The 23,211-nt window shown below is 38.8% G+C and overlaps 1 protein-coding gene across 1 annotated transcript in view; it reads right to left on the bottom strand.

Annotated features, from left to right (window-relative positions):
- Nucleotides 1–650: 650 nt before the first annotated feature.
- Nucleotides 651–23,211, bottom strand: part of LYRM4 (LYR motif containing 4) — an 86,366-nt gene continuing 63,805 nt past the window's right edge. Inside the window, exon 3 of the mRNA XM_032116287.1 lies at nucleotides 651–2,097. Coding sequence (XP_031972178.1) covers nucleotides 2,035–2,097 — 63 coding nt within the window. The 3' untranslated portion in view covers nucleotides 651–2,034. The remainder of the gene's footprint in view (nucleotides 2,098–23,211) is intronic.

Here is a 23,211-nt window from a genome sequence, read left to right as displayed (position 1 = left end):
TGACAGCATGTACCATCTACAGCTGTATTCTTGTTGGAAACAATGCTAAAGAACTTCACTGGAAAGGTATTTTGGAGTAAATGATTATGCATTGAAAGAGTTCTCTTATTTTTTTATAAACATGGTGAAAACATAGATTTAAATAGCAAAAATGTTACTGATGGAGTTGTCCCTCTATAAAATCAGGGCTATGCTATTTATGTTTATTTTCCTTCCTAGCATACATTCTCAGATCTTGAAATGGTATGCAGTGCTTGTTCCAGTAATTAAGCTGTTTTAGACAAGGATTTTACATGTAGTGTTTTAGCAACTAAGTTTCTTACAGTATAAAAATGGCAGCCCTTCCAAGCCTGTGCCATCCAAGAGTGTGAGATGTTACTACATTTCTGTGAGCTCATTGGAAGCCTAAAGAGCAATCAAACCCTTCTTCCCCTGCAGTTTCACCATTAACTTAAGTGCACTTAATTATCCAGTTGTGAATGTGGAGATTTCAAATACAGAATTGAATGTATATTACCTATTAGAATAATTAAATTCCATTTTAATAAAATGCTCACTAAAAACAATTTACATTGCAGCACTTATACACCTAATAAAGGGAGAATTGTTACTGTATTTGCTTTTTATCTGAAACGGAGAAGGGGGCTACATTTGCAGTCTCAGGAACACACTATTTTATTCTGTACACTGTACTGTCCATATGAAACGCATTACTAGACATCTCAATCTAACTGTACAAAATGGTAAAATACACTTTAAATGGCAGTGAGGAATGGGAGTTTGTTCTAAATTAGACACTTTAATAATGAATGAACAACACAAAAGAACATAAACAAAAATGAATTTTGTGAAGCAAGAAAAATAAGGAGTGGTTTTCAAAGGCAACAGTGCCATGGAACTAGTTTTGAGCTTCTGTTTCTCTACTCAAAAAAACCCACAACAATTCACTGAAATAAAAGGAAACTTTTTTTTTCCTGTATGCCATTAAAATAGCTTTCCACTGCTTAATTTTTCTGCAGACTTCTAATAGAAAAAAATTTCAAGCACAGCAAGGACTTGAGCAGAACCTGATCAAAAATTTTGCTTGCTTTTTTTATTAATCTGTGGTCTTAAAAGTGTTCAGCATTCTACAGATTTAAGAATAACCAATAAAATGCTATACTGAGTGTTCCACTTTTTCTAGGCAAAGCTTGTTGCCACTTTATGACTTCCAGCATTTGAGTTACTGTTCCAGTTAGGTTCCTTTTTTTCTGCCAAAATTCATGATCCTCGTGAAAAAGGGAAATCTTTCATAAACTGATGTGGAGCTTTCTGCTAATAGCTGCACCTCAACAAATTAAAGGATGTGGTGGTGAAAAAACATTTGAAAGCTCCCAAGCCTCAGTAATTCAAGTCTTACATTCTGCTATTCTGATCAGTTAATTGCTAAAAGTAGGACAAGACTGGTTATTAACTCTTGGAAACTGAAGAAAGAACTAGTGAAATTTTTATGTCACCTCCTGAAATGTCAAGGGATGCTCTTCAAGGAAGCCACACAATGCAGCCTATGATATCCATCTCTGGTTTTAATACTTAAAATAAAATATGTATTTAGACATTTAATCCAGATGCTGTATATTTTTAAATACAACAGGATCAATACAAACTTAGGAACTGGGTGAGGGGTTCTAAATCTAACACATTTTTTGTGGTCAGTGAGAGACAAGGTCAGCAGCAGAATAATGTATCTGGTTATGGGTAGTTTAATGTAGTTTTATTGCTGAAATAGGGCAGGATCTATTCCATCACATGGGACATACAAGCAAACAGATTTCAAGACTACCTTACATACTATTATAAATCACAGCCATTTATCTTAGAACATGTGACCCTTTAGAAAATCGTACTTTGGTTGCCAAAAACTGAGTCTCTCAGGCATTTCTTTTGCTGAACAGACAAGCTCAGACATGTGCAGTGGGTTTATGCCTCTGTATGTGGCACTGTAGGATGCTGAAGATGGTCCAGTGTTGCTTCAGGATCAGAGGCTTCTCTTGGCTATGTGTTTCCTGGACTCTCAATGACCAATTTTTCTGTGGAGTACAGCTGGCCAATTGTAACCTGAAATTGAACCAAAATATCAGAAAGCTGAAACCAGGAAGTAAACAGGTTATAATTTAGGCTGCACAAAAAATCCCAAGAACTGAATAGCCCATATATTAAGCTTTTCCATAATTACATTTGTCTTTCTATAAACATTTCTTTTTGTAAATAATACACTTGTCTAGACCTTAAGAAAAATAACCAATACATAAAATACTTGCATATATAAAATCTTGAAATAATGACATTGAGGAATACCCTTTAAAGTCTCAAAAATTAACATTAGAAGTTACTACAGAGAAAAAGCAAGCAGGCTCTATGTTTAGAAAAATTAAAAGATGAATATAATGAAAAATAAAAATATGGATAGAATCAGCAGATATTTCTTACGCTTTTTGGGTGGAGAGCCTAGATATAAATTACATGGCATGGAATTATTTTCCAGTTCCTTTGGAATCCTAATTTAATTTGCCTTACGAATGGTGAAAACCGTTCAACAGTTGTTAGTTCAGCAGTAGCATTTTACACACACTGGAACTACCTCTTGTTCACAACGTGGTATTCAGACCTCTTATATTTGTGCTTTCTAGTGCAATAAGAAAATGAAAAATGACAAAAATGCAACATTGATGCTTTGATTCCTCTTATTCTTTAGCACTTTCTAGTCTGCCCCATAACATCAGTAAATTGTGGCTGGATATGCAGCTGCTGGTCGTCACACACAGCTCTTGGCTTAGCAGCTGAGATGGGGAAGGAGGAAGTTTCATGCAAGTAGGGTAATGAAAGCAGAAGACAACATTTATTTTTAAAAGTATAGATTTTGGAGTCTACTTTTTAATATCTGTTATGCCCTTTCTTGCCCCTACTTTCTCCTTCAGGCCTGAGTACACAGTAGCTCTGTGTCCTTTTCACAAAACAAAAGGTTCATACATTGAAGTGTTGAATTAGGACAAAAAAGGCTAGATGCTTAATTACACTAAGCATGGTACATTTAGTAGAATTTAAAACTATGCAAATTAAGCCTAACAGCAAGTCAGTAAAAAAGTAGTAAAAAATTAGGGAAAGAATGTTTTTGGCATTTTCTGTTTACCGTTTTTTGTGAGGAAAAAATCCTGGCCACTCTTGAATAAAAATTTCTCATCTATGCTAACACTCACAAAAAATGTGAATAATATTGCCTTTTAGGAAATGAACTATTTCATCTTGATAAACAGCCTTGTCTGAAACTTGTAACACATTGATTTTAATCTTGAAATATTTATTACAAGGGAGCACTTACGAAGCTGTTCGTAAAGGAACAGAAGTTTTCCTTGCCAGCAAACATTCCCTTCTTTTGGCACTCTGAGCTAAGTTCGTAACAGCATATGAACAACTCTGATTATTTTTGAAGTTACTTATGAAATATGTTGCATACAGAATATTTAAAACAAAGGCCATACACAACTGTGGCATGTGTTACCAACAGAAATTTTAAGCTGTCAACAAGTGTTACTTGTCAAAGAGAACTCGCTGCTCTGGGTTATGTGGCAGGCTATACACTTTAGTTGCTGCCTTACCACAAACCATGCTGTAGTACTTAATTTTTGTATACTGTGTTTTGGAGCCCAAAGAATCTTTAATCCTTTCCCACACAGTAGAGCAAATTTAATGGGAGGCTCAGAGGGATTACAAAAATGCTGAAACCTGAATTGCAGTTTTTTTCTCCCCCAACTGGGGAGATAGATGAGACTGAGTACGTGACTTCTCAGTCAATCATATTCAGCCGGGGCAGATGACTTTGCAGGAGAAAGGTACGAGCTGCTGTTTGCTGTCCCTGTGCCAACAGATGATGTTATCTACTGCTGCACCTCTTCACTCGAATGCAATAAAAGCACAGATTTATGTGTGAGTGGCTTCCTTAGCAAACCACAGGCGTACAGACATTTCACAAGTGCAGAGCCACCAGTGCTGTGCTGTCAGCCTTTGCTGAGCTGCTGCAGCTTGCCTGCTCTGCTGCCTCCCTTCCAGAGCCTATGCTATGGCATTGTAAGCTGAACTTTGAAACATAAGGATTTTTTTTAAGCCATTAGCCTTGAATTTCTTAAGTTATGATCAAGACTTTCCCATGTGCTTGAGACAAAACAAACAGACCTTCCATTTATAGCTGCTGAAAAATTCCCATCTATAAACATCCCCTGCCTCAGCAGAAGGATTGCACCAGTATTTACACACTGACACTCATTAACCCTCCGAAACACAACAGCCTTCTTACAGTGTCCTCACCACGCCGAGTCTAAAGAAAGCACTTCAGCAGCAAGTACTCACTGTAGATCATTCTCCCAAATTAGAGACTTAAGTGGCTACCTATTGTGCTCTTTTTTCATCATGCATGTTTGTAGCTCATACACCACATTTACTCTTCTGGTAGGTGGCTGGAAGCCAGTGCATAGGTCAGTGCTAGGCGATTTTCATTGACCATTGGGGAAAAAGGCGCTATGATTTGCTCAGCAAATTGGTTACCCAAAATTTTATTGACCTCTTTTGGTAACACATTACAATTAAATTCCTCTGGAAAGAATGTGCAATAAAGAACCCCTTTGTCATCAGGGGAAGACATAGAAGAATAAAAGTATAAAAGTTGCTTTTCAGCTCCTTCTGAATTATTTGCTGTTTAAATTCTGCCTGCAAAACTACGTACTTTGGTTCTGACAGGTCCAGCCCTCAAAACCTGACAATTTGTCCTTGTTCAAAGATTTAGTACAGGTCTATATGGTCAGCTGTTTCTTGTGAACTTGAAAACCTTACTATTGCCTTCTGTCTGAATCCAGTAGAAGGCTTAGGGCTTCAGAATGGGGTTTATCAGCAGATGTGAGACAACAAATGGGGAAAAAGAAATCACTGAAGAGTAAGCACTGGTCCATCCTGTAACCCAGCCATTCTCTGGTTATTAGGTGTTTGTGTGTTCATATGGAAACAGTACCAATCCTTTGCATTGCTGGCAGGAAGCAATCAAAGGAATAAGCCACTTCATGGAATCCTTCATTGCTATTGGGGAAAAAAAGCAAGCAGGAGAGGTTTTCCCTATATAACAGAGCATCAGAGATGTGTAAGAAGAGGTGCAGTAAGAGCTAAATTGTAGAATTAAGTAAGAAAAATTACAGAAGCAAAATCTGAATGTTCTGCAGACACTGAAAGAATATGCTGTTACCCTAAAACTTCAAAAAATCCAGTCACATTGAGAACTCTGAACTCTGTCCTCTCCAAAGGTCTCTGTATGGCCAGTGCCTGACTCTCAGGGACACCTGTGGCTGGTGAGCAGGTTATGTGTGGCTTCCATGCCAAGCCATGTGACAAATGCAATTGCAGTGGGACAGTGCTGGCCTATGAGGCAGCCTGAATCCTAGGGGCTGTCTTCCCATCTTGACACAGCTGGTGGAGTAGATCCTGCAGACCCATTGCCACTACTTGCAAAATACTGCTAGATTATCATCTTCAGTTTCTGAAGGTATGTGGCATGTCTTGTGTTTTTTATCCACACAAAGATTTTACTTTCCAGCTCAGAGTTGAGATAGAAGTGACTGCTCATATTTCTGCAGGGCTGAAAATAAGGTGACCAGGTTTTAATCTTTTTTTTTGAATTTGCCTCAGAGTGCATAGTTCTGCTCTGAAAAGTATGATGGTATCTTTCCTTGACAGCTCTGTATAAATGTCTGTCTTCTTCAATAATCACCACATTTTTCCTTCCTTAGGCTCTGCAACGCAAAGGTGGCCAGACATCTCTTCTTCCCACGTACTTTACAGAATTGTAATTGTGTGGTGTATAACCCATGACCTCTAACAAATCCTGCTGGGCCCCGATGAAGACACTTTTTTCTCACTGTCACTAAATTACTCATCCTTATCATCCTGCCAAACATGCCAATCTCCAAACTACTAGCCACTTGCTTGTGTGACGTCTCACTGATAAATTTCAGGGTGAGTGCCCTAAAATTACTCAGGTAAGTAGCTAGGCAGCAGCCTTTCTGCCCTCAAAAGCAAACTAACTATTTTTTTTTTTTTTTCATGCCACTGTTTATTTTTTGATGGCAGACAAAAGTAGGAGTGGCCTAACAGGAGAGGGTGCAACACTCTCACCTTATACAGAATCAACTTACTGGACAAGGCAAGGCCTAAACACATGAAAGTGCCACCACAGCATAACAATATAAAACGTTGTAAGACAGCAATTTCTTTAGGTCTCAGTTTTAAAAAACTTGATCTCCCAAGAGGGTCATCACTGGAGAAGAAACAATGGTTTCCTGTTTTTCTTGAAGAAATGCTGATCGTAACTAAAGTTGATGTATAACAGATAGTTTTACATATAAAACACATTTACATATCTAAAATATATATAGGTTGTTATACACACATGCATAAATATATGAAAAATACCAATCTCTAGATAATAAACATAGCCATCTTCTCTCTTTTGTTACGAATTTGTAGGCAAGATATGGTTACCTTATTACAGCCAGGGATCACATATAAATGTATAAATTTTCATGGTTTTTTACTATGGAGAAAAAGGAAGAAGTCCTGTGTTTTAATATATACCATATACACACACATATATACATATATATATTAAATCAGGTTGTTTTTTCCTGTTGCACCTGAAAAGTTTACAGGTGTATTTCATGGGCACACTGCTGAACCTTAACTAGGAAGGAAAATCCCTGATGACACCACAGACACACTGCATTTACTGCTGCTAATCTGGCCCTCTAACACTATATGAAGAAGTTCCACATTCATATTTTCTAACACTGTGACTATAAAATCTACCTTAAGTGAATGCTGACAAGAACAGTGTGGATACAAAAATGCTGCCAGCAAGAATTTTCTTGCTATTTTCTGAGTCTGAGAGAGACTTTTCTCTCTCACAGAAGAAGTAGCAGAGTTCTGTAAATGAAATGCCTGCAACCTTGAGAAGTCTTGTTTATGGTACAGTAGAAAAATATTTTGACAATGGATGTTTTAGGATTTTAGACAATCACCCCCAAGGGGTGGCTGATCCCTTGTCCAATTAGACTATGAAGAAAAAAGTCTGTAAAAGAGTTTGTAAAATAATTAAATAAATCAATCTTGCTGCACAATTCCTGCCTGCTGGATCTTCTCTCCTCCTCCTCCCTATGGCTGTGGGACACAGTGATATACCCTAGGGCATTTTAATAGAACAGAAATGTACAAGAATAATGGTTGCTTGTAAGAGCTGGCAACAGTCTTATAAGTTGTTTACCTAGAGTCCTTCCTGTTGGATGATGCCAACCAATTTGCAATCCTATTGCAAATTTAAGTGAAGAGGTTCTTGTTTTCAAGAAGCATTACCTTTTCTCTCCCATGCCCAAAACTGGGTATGCTAAACACAGCACACTTCATAATAAATATTTTTCATATTTACTAAGGTCAGTTCAATGTTTTTTGTTTGTTTTTAAAAGAATATGGCTAAAATTTTTGAAATTATTTTTACTGCAAAAATAAACACTCCAGTGTGGTACACAGTAATTAATACAACTCAAATGAAACCAAAACCTCATCAATAACTTCAGTTCCTTGCCAAATCTTTGTGTTGGTATTAAATGCTGCAGCAGCAGCCTTATTTATTTTTACTCAGGAAAGAATGTTGAAAAACTGCATTTGGCTTCTTAAACACATAGGTTATTCCAGTTCTTCAGAGCTGGAATCAATGTGGAAAAAAATTATTTTGGAGACATTTCCCTTATTTTAATTGATTCCATTTGTCTACACAGAATGGGAAAGGAAGTGAAGGAAAGCACAGAGCTGAGAAGTTTGAACTATTGTGTATTTTACTCCTGCCTGTGCTGTGCAAATGCTGTTTTCTTTGTTTCTTTGTGCCACAAAGCTTTTGCTACATGAAGCTTTTGAAAAGGCAAGAAATACTAATTTATTGCTACCATTTGTCTGGCTATCACTACATATGAAGGTGTGAAGTAAGGTAAGACAGCTAATAGGCGAGAACGTATCTGAAAGCTATTTCTCTTAATAATGATAAATTATGTAATTTTGTTAGAACCATAAGCACTTTATCTTGAACATCTTCCTTTGGCCTATCAGAAGCAGGATGATGTATTTATTTAACACTCTCATCAATTTATTCTGTGGGTTTCCCTGAAGAGATACTCTTCAGTGAAAAGAGCAGAGAATCTTATCTATTCCAGCAATGATTTACACATAAAATACTGTAAGCATATATATTCATGTGTATTTTGTATATGATGATCCAAAAGAGCAAGGGATTCTTCTTTCTAAACGCTTACTATTTCTCAGTTAAGAGAGCCCCTTTTTGTTAAAATTACACAGACATGCTACTGTCCTTAGAGACAACATGGGCATGACAGACATGGCTTTTGCTCCAAATAGCTACACTTGATGTAGCTTGAAGTAACAAGGGTCCTCAACAGAGAAAGGAAAATGTTGGGAATCTTTCAAGCCCCTTCCAACCTGGGTTGTCCTATGATTCTGTGAAAGCCAAGTGGACCAGATGATGTGGTCCTTCAGTAAAGCCACAGAGTTTCACTCCTCTTGTTTCCTGCAAGCCGCTCAGCCTAAAGATAAAAAGGAGCATGACAAGCAAAATGACATCTCAAAAGCATGCAGGGCCCAACAGCAGAGGGCTGCAAAGGGGAAGAATCATCCCTCTGCTATTGCAAAGGTTACCTTACAAAGGTGTCAGGCAGCGGGCCACAGGAAAGCAAGCAGTGACTGATTTTGGGCTTAAACAGCCAGGTGAAGGTTTGATACAACACACATCCAAGGAAGAAGCAGGTCTGCAGAAGTAATGCTCTGACTGGGCGTGCTCTTTTCATGCTTTCAGCATCCAGGCAATCTCCAGGCTCCCACCTCTCCTCCCTCCCTATTTGTTACCTGCTAATGTTATTTCAGCATCTTGCTTTTTCTCTCATATTTGCATAGAAAGCCTCAACCTTCATAGAGCAGCTCAAACTCTTCAAAAAGCCAAACACAGAAGAAGCAGGTCTTCTAAAGAGTCAATCCCATGTGGGTAATGGGGAAAAACTTAATATCTTTTCTCAACATAGCATGCAGAAGAGAAAAATCACTCAGTTAAGATGCTGAGTGTGGCAAGGAAAGGAATAGAAACATTATTACTTGAAAATATAGAGACAAAGACCTGGATAACATTGTGCTGAGTGTGGTATAACAGGTAGTCTAGTAATGCTGAGACATTTGGTATGTAAATACCCAGACCATTCACAGAGGACCCTATGTTTTGCAGCAACTACATAAGCAGAATTCATCAATGCCAATGTGAGTGCCTGCCTTACTTTTGTCAGTAGTATAATACAACAGCCACTGTCACAAAAAACACATTCTGCACTAGGTCCACGAAAGTACTGTAATGTTTGTGTATTGCAGATACACTAACTCCACAATACATACAAAAACTAAATTGTCATTACAAAAGGAAAATATTTCACTCTTCAGTATCTTCTTGGATCACTACTTCTAAGAGACTTTTGGAGTGGAACACTGAAGAAAATGTAGTCATTATAGACAGGTATAAGCAGATATTAAATATGCTTACTGAGTAGTGTGATCAAGTAATTCTGTGGCCCTAGTAAACTTTCATACTGTGAACTACTGCGGTACTAAAATGAGCTGCCACAACATTATGACAACAATCATAATTAAAAGACAACCTTTCACAACATTTGTATTTAAAGTCAGATGGCAGAAATGCAATGTGCTGAAAGAACCAACTTTAGTCTTATTTCTCATGTAAACTGGGGAACTTGGCTGCTGGGGAGAGCTGCAAAACAGTCACACAATGATGTATATGGCATGTTTGTAGATCAATGTCTTTCAGAAAATTACTCATCCACCTGTGCCCCCCTTCCTTCTTTTTTAATAATGCCTATCACCTTCTACATTTGTCCTCCCTCCCAGTTCCTGAAAATACCTGATTTTGTCCCAAACCACTGGAACTTAGAGAAAGTTCCAAGAAACATGCTGGAGAATACGTTGGAGCTCACACAGATGAAAAGCAGCCCAGGAGTGTGGGAACAGCTAAAGCCACTGATTCTTCAGTGAAGAAAATTCTGTGGCACATGGCAATGCTGGCTCCACAAAATGCATTTGGTTTGGCAGCATGGAAAACCTTGGTCACTGCTGCTTTTGAAGCCAGCAGCTGTTCTGATCCCAGCTGGGCCCATGCTCATGTCCATTGAAAGTTCATCCCTGTAATATCTTACACAGCACAGTAGTCACCTCTGCACATTTGCTACACTTTCACTTCAATTTTTCTGAACAAGAAGCTTTCTCAGTATCTGCAGTACCAAAGCGTGAGGCTGCACGAACACCTGCAGTAGTAACTCCACGAGACAAATGGATAACAAGTACACCAACATGTATTATGCTTGAGGACTCTCCTGTGGGAGCTACCTCTCTCTGCAGCATCCTGCCCAGTATTTTACAGAAGTATATACAGGTAGCAGAAGTACAGAGATGTATAATTACTCTCACAGCTCAGATCTTCGATTACTCGCTTAAACAAAAGAATTATCTGTAACTAGCAGGAAAACAGCATCAATTAAGACAGGTTGGCACAATCACCTATTACAGAAACATGCATCAATTATTTTTCCTTTCAAGTGTAACACACTGTGTACATTGGTAAGGGAATACCATATTAACTAAATAAACTTGGATTTGTTTTCTTTATTTATTCTGATCTTATCCAAAACACCAAACATAAAGGGGAAAAGTTCAGGTCACTCAGAACTGTAATATTGTTTAACCTAGCAATTTAACTTTTCTGTTTTGTTAATGTCCTTTGAGCCAGAAGAATGTTTTAAAAAAAAGCCTTTTAATCTGCTACTGAAGCTGTGTTTAGGGACATGAAACACAGAGTGACCCACTGAATTTTGGATTTGAATGGATGTTAGCCATAGTTTAATTATTTGGTGGTGGTATGTCTGCTTCAAGACTCCAAAATGTGCTTACCAAAATTCCTGGTGCTGGTTACAGGATGGCACCAGGTACACTGCATTTTGTAAAACTGACAGGTACTTCATTACCATTTTAAAGTAACAAGACGTTTTTTGTTTCAGGAAGAAAAGAGTCAATTCTGTAACATATACAATTTTCCAAGACACAAGAGACAGAAAATTCATTTTTCCCTGTCCTCCAAGAAGGCTATAGCCAAGGATTAAACTTAATTTTATATGAGGAACAATTTACTTTAAGGTTCCAACACATCTCTTCCTCCACACTGATGTTACCTTATATACACCTCAGATGTGATTACAGGCTGGGCTTTTCTCTGTGCCCATTCAAATTACAAAATTAAATTTGAAAGAGCAGGAGTTACAAATTGAATTTATCTTTAGAAAATATAGCTGTATTTACGAAGATAAATTTTGTATTGGATGTCTTTGATTCAATCTGTCACCCAGAAAGGAGCACCCCATTGAGGCAAATAATTCCATGTCAAGTCTGTACTGCAATGTTTAGGAGATCTTTAAGTGTATCAGGACAGGAATAAATTCTTATTTTTCTTCATTAAAAAGACTTCATTTTTTTTGGCAAAATTCTTACAGATTACTAAACTACAGTCATCTGTTCCTGACAAAATCATAAGGATAATGTCCTTGTTTATCTTACTTCTGTGATGGAGGATATCCAAAGACTTCTTTTTTCTTGTTCAGCCATCATTCTTGGTTTACTGTCTCCAAACCTCCAAGCTTCAGAGAGCATTTTTCTTTTCCTCCCCTCTTTTGGAAGAATTCCAGTGAAAGCCATACAAAAAACCCCATTGCCTGGACTGTCTACAGTCTTAAAAACCGTGAATAGGAAGCCAGTGAGAAGAAAGGACATTAATTTTTTAGGATTGAGGATGGATTTGTTGAATTTCAGTCAATGTTTGGGCCTGTAAGTTCTCACTTGCTACCATTGTGCCAGGGACACCCTGAAATCACTTCTCAGGTCCAGCTCAGTTTCCAAACCAACACCCCAGTCAAAAACATGACTTTGATCTACTTTATTAAGCAACCTCTGTGGAGCCATAACTGCAAACACAGGGAACCACTCTGTTCCTCTTGAAGTTACTGCAGGTAAGGGTGAGTAGACTTCTGACTTCCTACAGCTTCTCCCCTGGGGCAGGAATTGCTACCCTTGCCTCTCAGTGCCAAGGCAAACATCCCCCACAGCACCACACCAAGCTGAAGCCAAGCCCTTGTGCTCAAACCTGCCCAAGTTGAGGTGGGTGTCCTGCCATCACACTGCTCTTCAGCCGGACAGCTCACACTCAGCCAGTTCCACACACAAATGGGTTAACTTCCCAGTGCTCCTCCAACCCAGCCCTTTTTACAAACAGTAAGAAGAATTAATGAGGGAGAAAATAATTATTTGCAAACCCTGCAGCTTTTGAGCAGGAGATATCTGTGTTTGTGTGGATATAGGGTATAGCTTACATTAACTTGTTTAATTGGACTAAACTAAAGCAGCATTTTTTTCTTTTTTTGGCAAAGATAAATTACTGGGTTTAGCACAGCTGGTAAGAGCTAATTCTGTACAAAGAGTTCTTTTCAGTAGTGTGGGTGGCAAAACACTTTCAGCAACTGGCCTAATTAGTTCTTCCTTCTTTGTAATAGCACAGGACAGTTCAAAGAAGAAAAAAAAAGAGATTGTAATGGAAGATGAGGTATAAAATCATCCTGTTTGCTCTTCTGGTTTTGCCAGTCCTCCCTTATTTAATGTCACACTAAGCAGAGGCTTGCCCTAGTATTTTGCAGCACAGATAATAATCAGGAGTGGGAGGTTAGCGCTTGCTCCAAACACAGGCAGGGAGCAATGTCTATTCCTCTGCACATGTCAAAGTAGAGCATTCCTCACCCAGAACACCCCGGCCAAATCCAAGCAGCAGAGTGATGAGTGCACCACTGAGGGCTTTCCCCTCAGCAGAGCTCCCATTCGGCTCCTGGGTAGCTTGTTTAGCATGGACTGGGAAGCCCGAGCTGCCAATGAGTTCCACTCCCCAATACACCCTCTCTGACACGGATCATTTACATGACAAAAGACAACGAGGGTGCCAAGTATGATCATACAGCCCACCAGCTGCAGTGCAATAACCCACTGCCCCAAACAAGCACTAACTTGAGCACACAGACACCTTCCTTTCCATATGAGCTGGCCAAAAGCACAGGCTCTTCCACCAGAATACACATCGACGTGCAAACGCTCCGCAGCTGTCAGCAAGATACAGCTCCTACCAGATAAAAACTGGGCTTGGCGAGATCCACTTGACCTGCTGAATGTCACTGAGATAAAGGGTAAAAGGCCAGGAAGGGCACAGATGTTTGAATTTACCTTCATTATAGGCCATCTAGGAAACTGCTGGAAATTTTTTTCTAGCTCTGTTGCTTTGAATAATGACTCTGGAGCTGTGCTTGAGTGAGTTACAAATCTATTAAAAAAACAATCCAAATTGTTAAAAGCCATTACCAATGTTTCTTTTTCTCCTAACTAGACTGAATAAAGGCAGGATTATGAAAAACTTCTGTTAGGAAAAACTGAATGTGAAGGGGAAAAACAAATTAAAAGTGAAGAGTATTTTATGAAGACAAACAAAATGACCAACTAATGAGGAAAGTCTCCAGATAGCTTAAAGAAAAACACAGCAATGAAACTAAAAAATAACAGTGTTTACCTGTATCTACAGTTCCTGTTTTGTTTTTTTTTTAAATTATTTTTATATTTGCCCATTTGTTTCTGTTGGCAGCAAATGGAAGACAGAGGGCTACTCCTATAGATAACATTAGTCAGACCGATTAAAAACAAGAACTAATAAAACTTCTTAGAACTGCTTGCTGCTCATTTACAGTTTGAACAGTCTGATACTGAGAATAATATTTTCTAATACACACTTCTCCATAACAGTTGTTAAAAAGTTTATGGAATTTTCAGTCAATGGAAAGTTGTTGATCAATCTTGAAAAGACCAAAAACATGTTGGGGGGAAGGGAGGGAGAGGATGCAGTTACAGGGAATAGATTGAATCTAGGAATTTGTCAGTGAAGAAGCCCATCTGATATAATTTCTAATACAACACTTTCCTCTTTCTGTGGCTTGACACCCTAAATATTTCATTTTCTTTCCATTTTTCTGTATAAAAACAATGGTCAAAAAAGACTGACTATAAACAGAAAACAATGAAGCTACTGCACACAAGCTATTATGTAAAAAGGAGATCTGTCCTTTATATTTCAGTATTAATCATCTCAGAGTTTTAACAAAAGGAGAGCAAGACTAACTGGTAAGAGATTCAAAATGATTCTTTAATGTATATAATGTATTATGTCCTTTAACAAACATATGCATCCAAAAACTATTTTGCTCATTCTATCCCAGCTTGTTTATTTTGCTATTCAAAAATACTGTGTAAAAACCTTACATATAAGCCTGTGTACAAAAGAAACGCCCCTCTGGGAAAAACCACAGAAAAGTGAGCCAGTAGATGGCATTGTGGCACTTCAAAAGACATTCCAGAAAATTCCACTTAAAAACCATGCAAGCCTAAGTGCTGTGTTTAACCACTTACTGCTTAACCAATGCAGTATTTTACTCCTGCTCAGTGCTCCACATGCACAACCAAATAAAAAAAGCCCACACGATGTAACCCCACTGTCACACTAGCCCTGAAACAAATCTTGTCTGCTCTGGTTCCCAAATCCAATTAGCTCCATTTGCTAGATTTACAATCCTGGTCTTGAAAAGATGATCCTTATTTGATGGTAAATGTCCCACGAGCCACGGCCATCATAGGTATACCAGAATAGACGTGATTAGTTGAAAAATATTCACTAAAATGGAATCATATAAAAGCTCTTACAATCAATGCAGATTATACTATTTCCTGCCATACTGCAACTTCTGTGGATTAGATAACCCTTAAAAGTAAATTTCTTAAGTATTTTCTGAATATTTCCACTTTGTTTCAATTAAACTGCTGATACGCCCTCACAGCTAGAGATGAGAAGACTGTAGCAGCCCACCAGTTTCTCGTGCAACACAGCAGTTTTCTATTGCTCAAACCACACAAATTTGAAATAATTTTGCAGAACTCAACATACAGAAGAACTTGTAAGTTTAAGACTTATATTCCATATACAGGCAAACTTATTGAAACTGAAGCTAGACTTGCAATTGTCAGTATTTTATCTGCAAGCTACTTTATAGATAAACCTGCTTTACCTTGATCATCTCTGAGCAGAGGGCTGGAGCAGAGACTTCTGGAGGTCTCTTCCAGTCCCAGGCATTCTGTGAGGCTTATATATCAATGCCCCTCATGACATTAGTTCTTACGAAAAGGTCTAGTTTCACTATGGTATTAATTTTGTTAGGAAGTTCTAAAAATCCTCGTATCAGAAGGAAAAACTTTCAGGATAGTGTAAATCAATCTGACTACCTTAAGGACCCTAATAAATTCAATAGCATACTCTAAGTGTCCAGTTGCATATAGTCCTTTTTTTTTTTTTTTTTTTTTTTTTGTGTCACTTCTAGAGTAAACTAAAGCAGTTTAGTTTTCCTGATGGAAAAATTTCAACTTCAGGTCTCCACTGCCTGATAGTATAATACTTGGATTAAGAAACAAAGAAGCAACGAAAACTTCATCCACAAATTAGTAGATCAAATATTTTTTCAAATTTAGTATCTACAACAACATCATCCTCACTTGAACAATGCTGGGGTTTATATGTCAGAACTCCCTTTTTTGATTATAAATTGGTTTTAAAAACACTGAGGGATACAAGAAAAATGCTTCTTTCATCCTCTATGAAGTTACAAGCATTACTGTGAATGTTTAGGTATTAAAAATTGATGTCTCCTTTGTGGAATAGAGGTGGTCAGGTTTGGCTGGAGCACCCAGGAGAAGAAGGAAAACAGTTCCTTCGTCTTATCACTTCTTTCAGCGCGATCCCATCCTCGGAGGTAGATAACAAGTGTCACAAACGCAAAAGCATTTCTAAGAGAATAGACTGGTGTAGGGGAGAACATAAGCACTGATAACTGGATCAATTTAAGGATCCACCTTTTCCAGTATTTTGTCTCCACCACAGTCCACAAGCATTTCTTCAGGGCAAGGGAGCATGAATATGACACACATGCATACATCCTTCTGCTGAAATGCCTCCTCTGCTTCCAGGGACAACAACTTTTTGGCAACTTCAGGGCCATGTAACGATAACACCATTTTAACAGACTTGATTAATTTGTATTATCCCCATTTGAACTCATCTACATGCTGGCCTCCCCAGCATGCTGTGGCAATGAGTTCTACCACATAAATGTGCACTTGGCACTTCTTTTGAACTCTCAAGCTTGGTGGTTGATCATTTTGCTTTGACCTTGTGGAACATTCAAAACAGTAAAAAAAAAAGTCACTCTACTTCTATTTTCCTCAGAAATGTTTTTCTTCTGTGGGAGTTTTCAAGTGGTATATTCCTCATACCCAGGTACCAGGAAGGAGCGTAACTCAAAGAAAGTACTCAACCAGCTAACATCCATGTGGTCAGGAGCAGATGAAACAGGATAATAGCGGACACCATTTCTGAACAGGCTGGAAGTGCACCCATCTGACAGCAGAAGTAGAAAAAGGTGACCTGACTGACTGCTCTTACTATTATTAAAGCAGAATCATTTAGAGTGCTCAGCTGTGTCTAGTGACCATGCTCTGGGTCACCAAAGTCTATTGTATTGGAGTGGATCCTTGGAGTAAATACAGTGTGACCTTGTGTGGTGAACTCCAGAGTATGGTGGCTCACAGGCAAAGAAAAGCATCCTTTACCATCTTATTTATGATGCATGTTTGGTCTTGTATCCTGTGAGGCTTGGTGATGGGGACTGACAGAACCAGCAAGAAGAGATACTGGGCCATCCCATAGTTTTGCCTTCTGGGAAACCTACCTGCAACTTAAAATTGTTACAGGCCTTTCTTGCTTGCATTGAACTGTGATTTGCAGGGGACACCACTCACATGTCAGAGAGAAAAACAATTCGGTCATTTTCTTGTGTTCATCAGTTACCCTCTGCTATCATGAGAATGCTTGATGATGAAAGCAGATTGACCCAAGACACACCTTTTGTGGAAAGATCTCCTCATAGCTGAATCCACAGAATATGATTTCCTTCCAAACCCATCCAAGTGCTTGAACTTTTTGTCCTTTGGCATACTCATAAATATTAGGTCTTCTCATGCAGCCAGTACTTTAACAGAATCAGAGCTGGAGCATATATGCAAAAGGATTTGTACTCTGATCATGCCAGGTGGCATTTTCTCAACCCATTCAGTGGCTCCTGATGCTGTGCTCAGTCACATCTAAACAAATCATGCTGTGTCTAGTATCTGTTTTAGAGTATGGCAAATACAGCTAATCCCAAAGACAAGAGATTTTCTGAAGATAACTATTGTTTCAAAAGTCTACGTTATAAACAGCTACAAATTTTGAAACTTTAAAATGGGCTTGGTGCTGATGCACCAGAGCAGAGGCCACTGTTTAACCCAGCACCAGTCAGTGGGGATTTTCTCAGATGCTAAAGAAATGGTGACAACTGTGGTTATATCAGAGGCTTTCATTGCTCTTCCAGACCAAAATTAAAGTCAGAAAAAAACTCAACCAAGCCTGCTCTTACTTGCACAGACATAAGGAAGATCGGTACTAGACTTCTCGCTAACATAGTCTCTGAAGTGTTCCACTGCTTGTAGGACTGATAACTATTTGTGAAAGAGCAACTTTCTAAACCATGCACACACATACAGCCATGGAGCATCTGGACCAGGCAGGGAGCTCAGGCTTACCATTCCCTCAGGCTGGAGGCATCCCAATTACAACATCTGTCCAGAAGGAGAAACAGATGGCCAACTTCTCCAGACTTTTCTGCCTGCCTGACCTCATGTCCTTTACACCAGTCACTTGGGCAGATAAATAATAACAAATAAAATTAATAAGGCTAATTAAAACCCCTGGGTAAATTAAAGAGTTAATTATGTGACAGTACTTCTCAATCCTAAATATTGGGCTAAATCACTGGGGCTCTCTATGCACTCACTAAAAAAAGCAGACTGACAGAAAAAGTATTATCCTCAAGATACTACATTTGCTAATTTGCTGTACAATTGCAGGGCTAATTGACAATGTCTTGCCATTTCTGAAAGCAGTTTGACAGATTTTTCCAGGCACTGCAACACTGCCTACAGCAAATCTATGCGAGGTACAATAATACCTATTGCTCACAAGTAAAAGAAAAAGCTCTCAACTCAGCAAGAATTGTGTTTCTTAAAAAAAAAATTAAAACGTCTTACAAACTGGTGCATAGGTTTTTCTGTACAAATCAGCATTTATAGACTAGTATTTCTCACTTTGTTTCAATCTCACAATCCAATCAATAATTACATTAAAATACACCAGCAAGGAAAAAATACAAAGTAGAGCTAGCCAATTAGGAATTTCTTTCAGCTGCAAGCATGCATATCAAATTGAACGAGTAAGTTAAAATTTTTAATTTTGATTTTTGAGCACTCTTCCCTCCATAAACTCAGTCTTGCACAATTAGTTATAAAGAAAGTCTTCAAGATGACATTTAAACCATTTTTCTAAACCTGGTAGGATTTTACAGTGATATTGTCTGCAATCGTGCCGGTAGTAACTCCTGAAGCTGCCACCTCACTTTTACAGCAGAATAAAGATATTATGTTCTCACAAGTTCCTACGGTCACCTGGCAACCACCTACAGAAGAACACCCAAATAATGGCTTCCCTGGAAGAAAGGCTACAGCTTGAGTGCAAGTCTTTCTGTTTAGTCACCAGAGAATCAATTCAGGAGAGGGGAATTGTAAATGTTTCAACTACAGGGTAAGCTTACACAAGATCTTTTAATGATGAGGTAACCACAATCATCAAGCCATGGGGCCCAGCAATACAGAAAAGGCAATTTCCTAAATTCACACATACACAGTCATTTTAAAGTTCAGAGAGGACTGACCAGCAAGTTACCATGAAATAAGGGAAGGGATATTCACAGTCGCTGCCAACTCCCTGGTGTTCCTCACCCTTGCATTGGCTACAGACCTCACCACCCACCGTTCTTTACTGGCCCTCACTTCCAGTCCCAGTTTGAACTGCCTTTTAATGAACTCAGGGCAAAAGCTATGCAACGATGGCTGCAAACTGAGGTCACTTCTTCCCTGCAAAGTCACACCGTGGCTTGTCCCAGAGGGTGACAAATACCTGCCCATCTCTCTCTAGTTTAGATACAAACCCTTTAACATGTATAAACTGGAAGCACCCGTCACAGGAGCTTGTATCTCACTGTGTTACTCTGTCCCAGTTGATGTTATGGGACATCAGTCACAGAGGGAAATGTTGAATTGTAAAGGATATTGTAAGAGACAGACTAAAACTTGCCCTAATTACTACAGCCTGCTTGAGTCAATATGCAAGTGTTACAAAGCTTCCCATACAAACTGAAGAAGTTAATCTTAAAAATAAGAATGATAAATGCTGTGCTTTCATCAAAAAAAGCTTTTCCTTTGAACTTCTAATTAGGCAATAAAAATGCATTAAGTATTTTAGGGAGAAACTTTCTGAGGAAATACAGTGATAACACATTTATCATTTTCTGTGGCTCAGATGGTATTTGACATAATTTCTCCTTAGGACCCTCCTTACCTCTAGCCAGCTAAACTCTCATGCCTTAATTCCACAGTGATTCCAAGTTTCCTTTCATTAGGAAGGCTATGAAGAACCACAGAATAACTCCTTAACTTGTGATCTAGTTGAAAAAGCCCAGAGAAAAACAGTCTGAGAAGATGCAATGTGAGGCTTGGCTCATGTCAGTTGAGTTTTCTACTTTATGTTTTTATACCCGAAGAGCATGTGAATATATTTTCAGAATGTATTTTCAGTCTTTTTCTTACTGTACTTTCCTTTAAAAAAGAGGTGCAGCCCCTGCACATGATACAGCCATGAAGTAACCCTGCCAAAGAGACCTCACTCTTAGAGAAAGGATCTTGAGGAGTTTGTTCATGCAAGAATCTGATCCAGGAGGGATGCATAGTCAGGTCACTCTGAATCAGACAGCAGACCTGGGGCTTTTGAGTACGTGCTTGTAAGGTGAAAGTCAGTCAAATGCCACAGAATAAAACAGTGGCATTCAACAGCATCCAGTGTCCCACTGGCAGTCAGTAGTTCCATGGTAAGGGAACTGGGGGAAGGGAAGCTGTCTCCTAATGTGGTGGCAAATCATCACTTACTGGTCTGCTCAGTAACACCCTCTGAGAAGACCAGAAGCAAAAATGAGTGCAGCCATGGCTGATGTAAACAAATCAACCAAAACAAAAACCAACATTAGCCAATGTCAGACAAGAAAAAAACATCACTGGGAGGGTAAAAAGGTACTGGCAAAGATTGGCAATAATTAGAAATGATCCATTATGTTCCTAAGAGGCATGAACATAGCTTTCCACCTATTTCCAAACACAGTAAGGCTCCTTGAAAGCAGACATCAATTACTGCTAAGTTAAATGATGGGAAAGAAAATGCTACGTATGAGTGCCCAGAATTTTAACACATTCCTTTTATATCCAAAAAGGACCATCTCTACACTATTAAATGCTGAGAACATCAATTTTTACTGAATGTGTTTTGCTTCTGTTTTAAAAATATAAGAAAAAAAGAGTGCCCGGCATAGAGAATTGGTCCTCTTTTGCCAATAATGCTAGTCAATATTAGCATGTAAGTTTTTAATGATTCACTACACTGTTTGATTATCCACTCCCAAACCCCATCTTAATTAGCGGAAATATTGATTTTACAATGTTCAGTCCTACAAGCTTAAGAAATATGAGCTGATAAACCTAGTCCTGAATAATAAAAAATTAAACTGATATAGTAATAAAATTGTTACAACGAGAAAACGTCCTCCTGGACCTAAACTGAGTTGCAATAGATAACATTTTAAAATTTTAGTTTGAATCCTGCTGAGGCAATCATTTATGGAATGCTGCCTTGCCAAGCAAGTCACCAAGAGCTCCTTGAGAGGATGTGATTGTACTACTGCCACAACATACTGCCTGGTTCAAAATATTCTCCCCAAAGTATAATAGAGTCATAGCACAAAGCAAATGGTGCCAAAGGTCTAGCTGACAAGGTTTTCCTATCAAGGAGAAAAACCACCCGGTCCAAATTTAGTTTTTATAAAAAGAATGACAGAAAGTTAGTGCTTTTTCATTCAGCATACAAAAAAAGTGTTTCCAGATTTCTATCCCATAAAAATGAAAATTCTCCTTTTCTTTTATAAGAATAGGAAATTCTGAGCATCTTTTCTGTCTTAGAAACCATAGTACAGCTACAGTCAATGGACATATGTTTAACATTAACAGATACACTCCTAAGTCTGAAGGGACAAGCGTAATATGCCAATGTTACCTTCTGTTTTAAAGCAGCCATAACATTGCCAATAATTCCAAAGATCAAACTGTAACTATTCAAGCTACAGAGCCTTCACTTCTTTTAAATTCTGAATTTGCACAAGCATTTTTGAAACAAAATGTTACCAGCCTTCTATAACAAAAGACTAAGCACTCAATTCATTAAATGCCCAGAATGATCACTTAGAGGAAGACACTTGTCCCTGCTTAAGTTTTAGTAAAAAGAGGACACAGGTTCAACACTAGCCCTTTTCCTAATTTCTATAAAGGAGCAACTTACATCGCCAGGTCAGCACTCATACAAAAGGAAGGAGCAAACAGTTTTATGTAAAAAGAACTCATTTTAATCCATTCTTCCTTGAGAGCAAGTATATCTTTTGGAAAAGGTAAAAAGCATGTCTTAGCTGTAAGTAAGTCCTTATGTAAAGAACTAAAGCAAATAACTAAATCCTGGCTAATATTTGACAGTTGCCACCTTATGGAAACACTGAGGTCTGCAAGGACAGTGGCAGAAGGATTAAATGGTAAACTACTATGTCAGCTGTTGAAGAGATTAAAAACCAACAGCCTGTGTAACAGTAACAACAAAAAAGACCAACAGGACAACAGCAAGTGGTGGCATCAGCATTACCAGAGATGTGTGTCAAAGAGGCTTTAGTTACTATTTCAACATCAAAGCAAGCACCTTAATTCTTGAGCGTCCCAAGATATGGAAGGAAGCAACACCTTCTGAGGTGCAGCCCATTTGACAAACCATGCCTGTCTAAACATCAACTTAGGAACTCTTTTTTTCGCCCCTCTTTTCCTTTTAGAGAGATTTCTGGCACTGTTGGTGACAGCGGCTGGCTCTGAGTGTTGGGTGCCAGGGCACAACCCCTCCCTGCTGCTGGAGAGGAGCAGCCCTGGGGCCTGGGCACCTGCTGGGAGGGAGCCGTGCAGAGCAGCTCCACACCTTACCAAAGTAAGGGTTATCAATCAGGTGGTGCTGCGGGAGCACTGACACGTCCGTAAGGCTTGCTGTGAGTCATACACACAGTGCAACACAGCCAAGACTCTGAAATGGTACCTCAGGCAGAGCAAACACTGACACATTTCCTTCCCACTTGCAAGAACCAAGACTCAGGGCCATGACTCCTTTCCTTCTCCAGAAAAATGCATCCCAAGCACAGTCAAATAGTGGGGCAAGCTATGGAAAGTATTAAACCCCTCCCACGAATGTATATATACAAGAGATGGCCAAAGCAAGTTTTCCTACGGCTGCCCACTCCCTTTCAGTCCCACTTACATCAGAACAACTGTTCTTAGTTCAATGCGAAAGGTTAACTGGGGGCACTGCCAATGTAAGCACAATCCTAAAAGACATTAAATGAAGAGATGTATGGACTGTCAGCATCAGTCAAGAGCTGACACATGGTGTCTCTCCCTGTTGTCAACAACAGACAACTTTGAAAAAGGCAGCCAGAAGGTAGCCAATTTTGGGAGTTTCTGGGTGATGGTTCTAGGCGAGACCAAGCACACAACTACAGTCACCCGAGGCTTCCAACAGTTTAAAAGTTTTCTTCTGTTTTAGCTTTAGGTGTGTTTTTGTTTTCCTTTCATTGATTTTATTGAGAAGATTACTAATGAAAACCAGATCTATCAGAACTTGCT

Source organism: Corvus moneduloides, chromosome 1 (assembly GCF_009650955.1).
Source record: "Corvus moneduloides isolate bCorMon1 chromosome 1, bCorMon1.pri, whole genome shotgun sequence".
Taxonomy (NCBI): Eukaryota; Metazoa; Chordata; class Aves; order Passeriformes; family Corvidae; genus Corvus; species Corvus moneduloides.
This window is presented reverse-complemented; position numbering and strand designations above follow the sequence as displayed.